General features: G+C 36.0%; 1 protein-coding gene across 17 annotated transcripts in view; it reads left to right on the top strand.

Moving 5' to 3' along the window:
• LOC135760849 (protocadherin alpha-C2-like) overlaps positions 1-11,344 on the top strand; it is a 115,439-nt gene that overhangs the window by 78,049 nt on the left and 26,046 nt on the right. For 6 of the 17 annotated variants that reach the window (XM_065274920.1, XM_065274910.2, XM_065274873.2 and 3 more), the window contains one exon: positions 4,524-4,541. The exons of 9 other annotated variants lie outside the window; for them this stretch is intronic. In XM_065274920.1, the coding sequence (XP_065130992.1) occupies positions 4,524-4,541 (18 nt within the window). Of the gene's footprint in view, positions 1-1,488; positions 3,758-4,523; positions 4,542-11,344 lie in introns of those variants that run through there. 2 more of the 17 variants (XM_065274979.1, XM_065274987.1) reach the window with 2 other exon arrangements.

Raw genomic sequence — 11,344 nt, 5'->3', positions numbered from 1 at the left:
AAAAATATGGGACACGTTGGTACACATAATGTTTCAGGGACATTGTTTTCCATGGCAATCCCATATTAACCTGAAGAGTTGCAAACTTGTAACAGTGTAGTGTATGTAGTTTAAACAGACTGCTCATAAAATAATAAAGCACAAACAATAAAATAATTGCTAACTGCAGTAGTAAGCTTTTTTGTTTGCGTTTTTTGTAATGGCTGTTAAATAAGTATAATGTGTTATACTGGAGTGCTGGAGTAGATTGGGAAGAAATCTGATGGTTCAGTATTTTACTTGGCCAGTCTGAATTTTCACTGACATCACAAAAAAGTAAAATATAAAATACAAATAAAATAGGCCTAATCTATATTTGTTGTTTCTGACATGTGTAACCCTAATAAATATGAAACCTAAGATTAAAGGTGCCATAGGATGTGTTGTCATAATATGTTAAATTGTTCTTTGACAATTACATAGAAGGTATGTTGCTTTATTAAGTGCAAAAATTATCCAGAAACGTTTTTACATGTCCATTTACAACCCTAGAATTTGTCATTTGAATGAAATTGTCTATTTTTGCCCTATTTGAAAGGGTCATGAATAATAATGTTGAGCTCTGGTCTGATTGCTCTGCTCTGAGGCTCATGCCAGAAGCTCACATTAGTAAACAGACCTTATATTTTGAGCCCTTATCAGACAAAAATACATTTTGAGTAACAACTAACAACTAATCAGCTAAACGCTAGCATATGATATAGCATTTATTGGAATGTAGCGCTAACTCAGCAGTCACAACTTTGTTTTTAGCATTTTAACAAACTTGTAATTAATGTGTAATTTAATGTTTTCAAAACATGCACATTGTGTAATGGCTTCCTTTGCTGCTCTATAAACCTAGACTACTAAGGAGACCATGGTGTCTGTGTGAACTGATTATTTTGTAGACATCTTTTGAAAATTAAACAATTGCGTGAGTTTGAGGAAGATAAAATTAATTAACTTTTTAAATATTTTTTTTTAAAAAGGAAGTCAGAATTGCTTTAATATATATACTTTTTGTTTAAAAAAAAAAGAAGAAAAAATATACATAATTATGAGAAGTGCCCTTTATTTCACTTGAGCCCCTGCCCCTCAAAATGTCTGTGCACGTCCCTGTTGTTCAGAGCCACTTGGTGTCAGCACAGAAGTGTTTTGTACCCTCTGTGCACGCGCACACTGGCTCCTCCTCATCCCTTTTTCAGATTGCGCGCTCGTGCGCTTTGTTCTTTATAGACTTGATGGCTTTGGATGCAACCAAAATGTCATTCATGACAACACAACCAAAAATTGGAGACGGATGGAGATAAATTTTATTTTATATGAATTGTTTGGGGTGTAACATTTTAGGTGCGCAATGGCGAGGATAATTTTTTTCGGTTGGATAATTATTTGTAATATTTTGCTGTTGTTTTTGGATATATCTTCAGCCCAGCTCGCGTATTCCATATCAGAAGAGGTGAGCACGGGAACCGTTGTTGGAAATGTCGCAAAGGATCTCAACTTGAATATTGAAGAACTGGAGTCACGTAATTTTCATATCGCCACATTATCTGGAAGAAAGCATTTTGGGATTAATTTGAAAACCGGAGTTCTCTTCATTAGCGAAAGGTTAGACAGGGAGGAAATGTGCCCTGCCTCACCGCAATGTTCAGTAAATTTAGAAGCTGTGGTTAACAATCCTTTAAATTTGTTTCGCATTGAGATAAAAATTTTAGATATTAATGACAATGCTCCGTCGTTTCGTGTCAAGTCTAAGCTGTTTAACATATCAGAGAATGCATTTGTTGGTGACAGATTTCAGTTACCGAAAGCTTCGGATCCCGATGTCGGAGCAAATTCGGTAAAGAGCTATAAGCTGAGCTCGAATGAATATTTCTCTCTGGATGTTCAGAGCGAAGGAGAGCAGACTGTATCTGCTGAGTTAGTGCTGCAGAAAGCTTTAGACCGAGAGAAACAGCCCTTGATTCAGCTCACACTGACCGCTGTAGACGGAGGAAAACCTCCGAGATCAGGGACAATGCAGGTAGTCGTAAATGTGCAAGATGTAAATGATAATGCACCAGTGTTTGGCAAAGCTTTATACAAAGTGCGTCTAGTTGAGAATGCAGCAATAGGAACAGTAGTTATAAATCTAAATGCGACTGATGTAGATGAGGGTATTAACAGTGAAATTATTTACTCTTTAGTTCATCAAGACAGCGATGATAGAACAAAAAGCGTTTTTAAAATGGACTCTGCGACCGGTGAGATTTCCGTACAGGGCAGTGTCGATTTTGAGCAACACAATGCTTATGAGATTCATGCTCAGGCTAAAGACAAAGGCATGAGTCCACGCTCTGCGCACTGTAAAATCTTAGTCGATGTTTTAGATATTAACGACAATGAACCAATGATATCATTAACGTCGCAGGTGAACACGGTAAGGGAGGATGCCAAAAAAGAAACAACAGTTGCATTGATAACGATATCTGACAAAGACTCCGGAAAGAATGGAAATGCGCAGGGTAAAGTGATAGGTGACGTCCCTTTTAAATTACAGTCATCTTATAAAAATTATTATTCACTTGTAGTGGACGGGCCATTGGATAGAGAGCGCGTTGATCGATATAATGTTACGATCGTGGCTACAGATGAAGGGACTCCGCCTCTTTCCGCCACTCGCGTATTTACAGTATACGTGTCAGATGTGAATGACAACGCGCCACGTTTTCCAAACCCTGTCATAAATTTATTTGTAAAAGAAAATGGTCCTAAGAGCCAAATTATTCACACTCTTTCTGCTAATGACCCAGATTTAGATGAAAATTCTAAAATTACTTACGGATTATTGGAGCAGTCTCAAAAATCTGCTTTTGCTTATTCTGCTATTAGCATAAACTCTGACAGTGGAGATATACACACTTTGCAGTCTTTCAACTATGAGGAGATAAAAACATTTCAGTTTAAAGTGCAGGCCACAGACTCTGGTGTTCCTCCGCTCAGCAGTAACGTGACTGTCAATGTTTTTATTCTGGATGAGAACGACAATACTCCCGGGATTCTCGCGCCCTATTCCGAGCACGGTTCCGTTAACACCGAGAACATTCCATATTCTGCTGAGGCGGGTTACTTTGTGGCCAAGATCAGGGCTGTAGATGCGGACTCCGGTTACAATGCGCTGTTGTCTTATCACGTCTCTGAGCCCAAAGGAAACAATCTGTTTCGAATCGGAACCAGCAGCGGGGAGATCAGGACTAAGAGGAGAATGAGTGACAATGATTTGAAAACTCATCCATTGGTGATTTTGGTTTGTGATAACGGAGAGCCCTCACTGTCAGCCACTGTGTCTATTGATGTTGTGGTTGTTGAAAACACAGGTGACGTCAAGACTCAGTTCAGACATGTACCACTGAAGGAGGAGAGCTTCTCAGATTTAAATCTGTATTTGCTGATCGCCATTGTGTCTGTGTCCGTCATCTTTTTACTGAGCCTCATAAGTTTGATAGCTGTGAAATGTCACAGGACAGACAGTAGTTTGGGCAGGTACAGCACCCCAATGATCACCACACACCCTGACGGGAGCTGGTCTTACTCCAAATCCACTCAGCAGTATGACGTGTGCTTTAACTCGGATACACTGAAGAGTGACGTAGTGGTTTTTCCTACTCCATTTCCGCCTGCAGATGCAGAATTGATCAGTATTAATGGAGGAGACACTTTTACCAGAACACAAACACTTCCTAATAAAGAAAAGGTGAGCTTTACTAAAAGGGCCTGTATGAAGCTGCCTACTGTATATCATTTCTTCTATTTCCAATCTTACAAGGGGCCCAATTCTTGTAGTTTTTCCATAAAAGTTATTTTAATTTTCTCCTGAGTTCAGCTGTTTATATTCCTTCTGCAGAGTGAATAGTTTAAGAGGATGTGTGAGCTGTCCATGGTGCTGAATCTGTTGTTGTGAGTCTCTTTGAAGCCAAAAATAGTTAGCTGTTTTAAATACACACATGCACTTCATGCACATGATATAGTTTGAAGAAAGATTTGTAGGATATATACATATTTGCACGGTGAGATTTTTCTCCCTTGTGTTTTTGATAAGTTTTTTGGTCAGTCTTGAACCGAAATGTCATTGTTAAAGTCTGAGCATGGGACAACCATCACGTGGACAACCATCACGTGGAATGGATTTGTTGCTGTCTGGGTCGTGTTGGATATATAGGCCATGCCCTGATTTTGTTTCCTTTAGAATATAGGTTGCACATAAACAGAGAAGGATGCAGGATGAAAGAAGGAAAGTTTTTCTTTGACTTTTATCTTTCTGCAGGCAGTATCTGGTTTACACCCTTTCGTAATATTTCCTCTTTCTTTCAGTCCATTAACAAGCTACGTCCCAGTAGATGCTACATTTAAATTCATTCTGTAAACACTACTCATTGTCATTAGTACTATATCTGCAGTTCAGTGACTCTCTCCCTCTTTCTTTTTTTTCTTTCTCTTGTTCTCACTCTCTTTTTCTGTAGCTGAGCACTCTCATCAGGGTAAGAGCAATATGACTGAATTTTGCATTTTTCTGTATAGCTTATCCCTCAAACATGATACATGTAGGCATGGGGCGGTTACCGGTTTCAATGTATACTGAGGTTTTAAAGATTTTAAGGTTTCAAACCACAAACAATTTCTGTGATACGTTTCCAAGGTATGAGCTGTATTAAAGGGATAGTTCACCCAAAAATGAAAATGCTGTCATCATTTACTAGATAAAAGATATTTTGAGAAATGTTTGTAACCAAACCGTCTGTGGACCCCATTTACTTTCATAGTAGGAATAAAAGGATACTATGGAAGTAAATGGGGTCCACGAATGGTTTGGTTACAAACATTTCTCAAAATATCTTCCTTTGTGTTTATCAGAACAAAGACATTTATAAAGGTTTGTAACTACATGAGAGTGAGTAAATTATGACAGCATTTTCATTTTTGGGTGAACTATCCCTTTAAGTCATGTAATTGATTTGATGTTTACATTTAATATTTATTACACAAATACATATATTTTTGAAAGAATATTTACACAAATACATATATTTTTGAAAGAATATTTACAAAAATACATATATTTTTGAAAGAATATTATAATGTAAATGCTTTATTTTTGCACACATGTTGTATGTTGCTTAAAAATAAAATGTGTTTTGTCCTGTTGGAAAGTGTTGCAATGGCAATACCGCAACACGTGAAACCGTGGTGTTTTTGCTTAAGGTTATTATACTGCCAAAATGCCATACCAGCCCATGCCTAGATTTATATTTCTTCTGTGATTTAGACACACTTTTTCTTTTCTGTCTTTAGTAGGTGTTGTTGTTTATCAAGATGCTTTAGTCGATACTGTGTGTCAAATGATGAGTAAGTTTTAGGTCCTATGTAAAGCACATACTGTGAGCTTATAATGGTTAAATCTATACATTCAGTGGGTTAAAAAAATCTGAGGCCACTAGTGAAAATATCTAGTACAAAAAGTAAATGCATCTTATTTTTTCAAATCATATTATCATAAATTTGAGAATTTCATCTTATTATTTAATGTACCATTGTAAAGACATCCTTGCTCTAAAGCGTTTCACAATGCCTGAATGTTTCAAGAATATTTCAGTAAGCTTGTGTGTTTAAATGGAAGACAGAAAATCAGATTAAGTTTCACAGATATAGAAGCAGCAATATTAAACATTTCTTGTTGTTTTTCTTGTTTAAATGTAATCTTTTATATTCAAAATCATGTAGGAAAACATATCAGATTTTTAATCCCCATTTTGTCTTTACAATATGTGGAGACCATTTTGCTGTAGAAAAGCATTTTGAAAAAAGAAACATTACTAACCAACCAGTCTGTTTGAGTATTGTGCTTTTACAGGTTATTGTTTGTTTTTTTGTTGACGCATGAGGATGTTTTTTGCTCTCATCAGATATACACTACGGGTTTTTGTGTTGTGTTGCTGTCTTTTGTTGTGTTAAACCGTATACACAAAACCACACAGTGCAGATTTGAGCTACATTCTATGCCAGCTGAGGCTTCTCCTCTCAGCTAATGCATCTTGCGTGTGTGGGAGAGAGAGAGGGGGATGGGAGAGAGAGAACGAGGGATAGAAAACAGGAGGGGAATGGGGGCTGAGAAAAGAGAGATGGGATAAAAGCTGAAGGGATGAATATAGAAAGAGTGAGAGAGGAATTGCTGTGGGGGAAGGGTTGGTAATTTTCCGTTCAGTACTGCAACAGCTCACAGTTTGCAGTCTGAGCTCATAGCTCTGACATCATCGCTGTCAGTCACGGTAAAACCCCACCCTCTGCTCCAATTCTCCCGAGGGCAAATGTGACTTTGACAACATGAGCGTGCTCTAAACAGATGCCGTGTATTTGTGTGTTTGTGATAGTGTAAGATAAAAGGTTGCACATTCAGTTTGTGTTAATTGAGAAACATCATGAGTGTCAGAAGGCGAAGGCTGTGTTAGATTGATTCTCATGTGCTGTGGCCATTACAGAAGTCCACAGTAAACACACATCATACACACATCAGTTGTGTCCAAAGCTGCGTAACATACATATCAAGAAATATTCTCAATTATATTCTTCATATATATGCTTGCATGCAATTGGAGCTTTAAGGCACAGATGGTTTTGTAGCATCTCTGATTTAAGCTTCGGTTTCAATTTTGTTTGCTTATTTAATGTAGTCCAAATGGTCAGTTTCAGTGAATCAACACTTAACTCTGATTCAGTGAATTGTTTATGTATGTATGTATGTGTTCACAAGGGTTCCCTCTGGCTTTGTTTCACCTACAGAGATGTTTCTGTTAAAATATATGTTGCTGAATGTTGTTTAGTATGTATAATATTTAGTGTATTTAATCATTTGAAATGTATTTGGTTGTTTGGATAAAAACACATTATTATTTATTTGTCAGGAAGCAAATAATTGTTAAGAGAATATATTGCCCAACCCTAGTGGTGCCCTATATTCATGAAATGGAGCATATGAGTCACATATCACTTGCAATCGAACAGACACTGTATAAACAGGCTTTAGTGATATATTTATCATATTGGCCTTTCTTTGTTCTCTATGCTACTGTCTCCTTAACTTCCTGACCAACCAGACGCACCCAAACTGTAATGATGCTACGCTAAGGTCTTACCACATTGTGTTGTTCTTATCCAGTCATCTTCAGGTTGTCATGACGACCAGGCTCTGCTGCTGGCCAATGCTGCATTTTGCCACACCTACTAGAGAGAGAGAGAGAGAGAGAGAGAGAGAGAGAGAGAGAGAGCAAATATCTGATGAGAAAGGGTGTGGTGAGACGATATGTTAAACGCAGGGAAGAGAAAATGGTTGTGTCAGTGCATGTACAAGAAGATGAAGGTGATGTTATGGAAACAAATGAGCGTGTGAGAGAGACTATAAAAACAAATGTATTAAATTAATGAAATCTCAGACTGAGAAACTGACATTGATGAAACATGAAAGTGCTTATTATGATAGACAGAGAGCAGAAGTGTAAGATAGGTGGCACTATGGGCAGTGACAGCACATCGCTTCAGGGGTTTAAGCTGTAAATGTCTTTAGTAAAGCTGTGAATGTTATTTTAGTTTTTGAGATACAGTTCACTTTTATAATGCAGATTATTTACAAACCTGGCCTAAATCTGTGGCATATACAACATGAGTATACTTAAATATACGTAGTCTGCCCAGATGAGAAAGTGCACTAGAATACACTATTTAAGTACACTTGGTAAACATAATATTTTCACACTAATTGTGTACAAAAATGTGACTTTAGTATTTCTTAAAGGGACAGTTCACCTTAAAATTTACTCATCCTCATTTTGTTCTAAATCTGTATGAATTTCTTTTTTCTGATGAACACAAAAGAAGATATTTTGAGAAATGATGATAAACACACAGCAGATAGTGACCATTGACTTCCATAGTAGGAATAAAAAATATGATGACATTTAATGGGTACCGTCAACTGTGTGCTTACCATTATTTATCAAAATATTTTCTTCATCATTTATCACAATACTTCCAAAATATTACACTACACAAAATAATATATATTTTTTTCCTACTATGGTAGTCAATTGTCACTATCTGCTGTGTGTTTATCATCATTTCTCAAAATATCTTCTTTTGTGTTCATAAAAAAAAAAAATAATAATAATCATGTTGGTTTAGAATAACATGAGGATGAGTAAATGATGACAGAATTTTCATTTTAAGGTGAACTATCCCTTTAATATAAACTTAAGAACATGTAAGTGTACTTGTATGTGTTATTTTGGGACACTGTTTATTTTAGTAAACTAAAAATCAGTTTTAAATATTAATGTTATTTAGTAAACTTTCTTTTTAAGTGCACTGATGTACTACTGAAGCAATATTATTTATTTGTATGTTTGTAGTGTATAACTTTTGCACTTTTATTTAGCACACTACTCATGTACTACTGTACTTGCTGGCATTTTATAGTACATTTGTACTTTATTTTTACATGGGTTGTCATCAGAATTACAGCGGCTTTGTGTACAGCAAAAATCAGTGAAGCAGTGACTTTGAGCTGTCTTGGCATATTTTTTAATCCAGATAAGTAATAATTTCAGAAAATGTAAGAGATTTAGCATTGACATTTAAGGGGCTGAACAGATGTTTGTGGGAGAAAAGAACTATATTTTTCCCCTTAAAACCTTTAATTTAACAACCTGCTAGTGTTAGCATCTAAAACAAATGTGAAAACAGATTGTATCCTGATGATAAACTGTTGTCAGCAGGGCTGAAAATGACAAAAGTTTACTGGGGAACTGTAGTTTTGGAGAAAGGGTTAAAGATGGGTTCAAAATAACATAACATTACAGTTTATAAGTATATTCTAAGTATATTTTGAGCATTTAAGTCACACAAACTTTTAACAATTTAACAATAAATATGTCATCAGGTTAAAGAAATTTTTTGTAGAATTTAGATATTATCCGTTAACTAAATATCCAAATGTTCAAACTGTATGACTGATTTAAAGGTTTTCCTGCTATATTAGATTAAAATAGGAGGACAACTGATATGTTAGTCGTACAGTATCCCTGTGAGGTGTCATGGTACAAGCTGGCTGCTGCATTATAAAATAATAGTTGCAATTAAAAAAACTCATTAAATGCTATTAAGTTGTTTAAATACAATTCCTTTTCAATTTCACCATTTCAAAAATTTTAATTAGTTTAAGGTGGAACTTCGTTTCCCCTTGAAATTCACTCCCCAGACTCGCCCCCCTGCATTCCCCCTTTTTTCCAGCCCTAGTTGTCCTAGTAGTATTTTCTGACTTTATATGAAAATGAACAAATTTACTTTTTCATGTGCACAAAAGGTGCTAAATAATAGCACTGAAAGTGGTTCACTGGCTCGTAATCATAGGGGAATCATTTTAAGCACTATATAGAACCTATAGCACCTGTGTAGAACCCTATAATGCTATATAGAACCATATTTGGTGCTATAGTGGTACTATCACCCCGGAGGGTTCGTCATAGGTGCTATGTAGCACTCTTTTGTTTTTGTCTGATGCCGAGAGTATAGTTAGTAAAAGCCTTAAGTATTATCTTGATTTGATAATGAAAAAATAACTTTGTCAGCATATTCATTTTTTGAATTAGCATATTATTGGGGTTTTTTGCATAGCATGTCCCCATATAAGCAGGTAGGCCTACTGTATAACTGGAGAGATTGGAAAAAGAGAGCATGACTGTTTTATTATTTGCCATTTACACATTTTCAGTCTTTACAGGCTTGTCTCTGTGTCTGCAGAGGACTGACGAGGCGTGTCTGCTGTGCCTGATAGCTTTGTTTCACCTCCACAGGCGGCTGTTTTAGATTCAAACAATAGAAGGGCAAGTGATGCTGAGACAGCAGGGTTTATCAGAACCCCAGAGGTTGACAGATTTTGTGTTTTGTAAAATCATGGCCTTGTTTCTGACGGAGAGATGCAATGGAGGAGAAATTACACACACTTTGGGATCACAGATTTAGCAGTCATGTTGGCTTACAGATACAGAGAGTGTTCTGTGTGCGTTTAGCTGCCCTGTCGAGAATAGAATACAATGTTTTATTTATTTTAGAGAACCTGTAATCTCTGTTTAAATATACGCAGTGCTGCACATTTTAAATGGTGCCCTGAAAAGCTAGACAATTGTAATGCCGGTCCTGTTGTTAGTGTAAATGTGTAAATACTTGATTTGCCAAAAATTTTATTTTTTATTTAATAATACAATGCATTTTAAACCTGAAATTTAGACTTGGAGCACTGAACTTGATTGCATTTGATTGATTTGTTTTTGGTAGTTCATAATTTTTCACAAATGTTATGTTACATATGGGGCAGTTTAGACACAAAAACTGCACAACGAACATGGTAACATCAACCAGAAGTGGACTGGCCATCTTGTTTTTAGTGATTTTTTTACTTTTTTTGCAACTCTGTGTTGTACAGTAATACAAAAGCACAGGGGCAGAAAAGAAAAAGAGATGAGTTACAGAGTGTGTTTACGATAGATTGCGCTTAAAGAAGCTACTCGGAAGAACTAAATAAACAGACATTAAAATGAAAGGCAGGCGAAAAGATAAAGTCTAAGGGAAAATCAATGGCTCATGTTTCAGAAACATTCACATGGGTGTGTCTGTTGTTTTCTGTATCTTGCAGTTCTTTTTTGTACCCATAGAGGTCTGACTTCACCAAGACTTGCTCTGACAGTCCAGCACAGGTTCACAGATGTCCAATCCTTTTCCTTCTTTTTCCTATTCTGTCCCAAATCTAATCATTCAGATTAAATCAGATCTTAAAACAATAATGGAATGAAATTCAACAACATCAAAACCTTTTAATGTTGTTTGAAAAATAATATTGGGAGCATAAATATTAGTTTTTAATGAAACGTCATTATTTATTTATGGATTCCACCAGTGATCTGTGTTTAATATAAAACGTACCATTTATTTTTCATTTGTTTCAAGACATGAATAAGTATAAACTTTTAACACGTATGAAAATAAATATTTAAAAATTAGCAGTATGGTAGCTTGTTTGGCGATCTCCTCCATTAGCACCCCCTAACCCAATTCATCCCACCTGCCTGTAAAAAAGCAACATTCTGCACTGTCTTCATCTTTTATAAAGACATATTTATCATTATCTGCAAAAATTGCTAAAATGTCTTTCTTTAATGCAAAGTTAAACATCATCATGAGATATCTGCTCAGCATTTAAACATGGTTAATGTTGACGACAGCAAGGCCACTAGTGTTT

This window comes from Paramisgurnus dabryanus, chromosome 16, assembly GCF_030506205.2.
Source record: "Paramisgurnus dabryanus chromosome 16, PD_genome_1.1, whole genome shotgun sequence".
Lineage (NCBI taxonomy): Eukaryota > Metazoa > Chordata > Actinopteri > Cypriniformes > Cobitidae > Paramisgurnus > Paramisgurnus dabryanus.
Note: the sequence above shows the minus strand (reverse complement) of the source record. Positions and strands in the feature narration are given on the sequence as shown.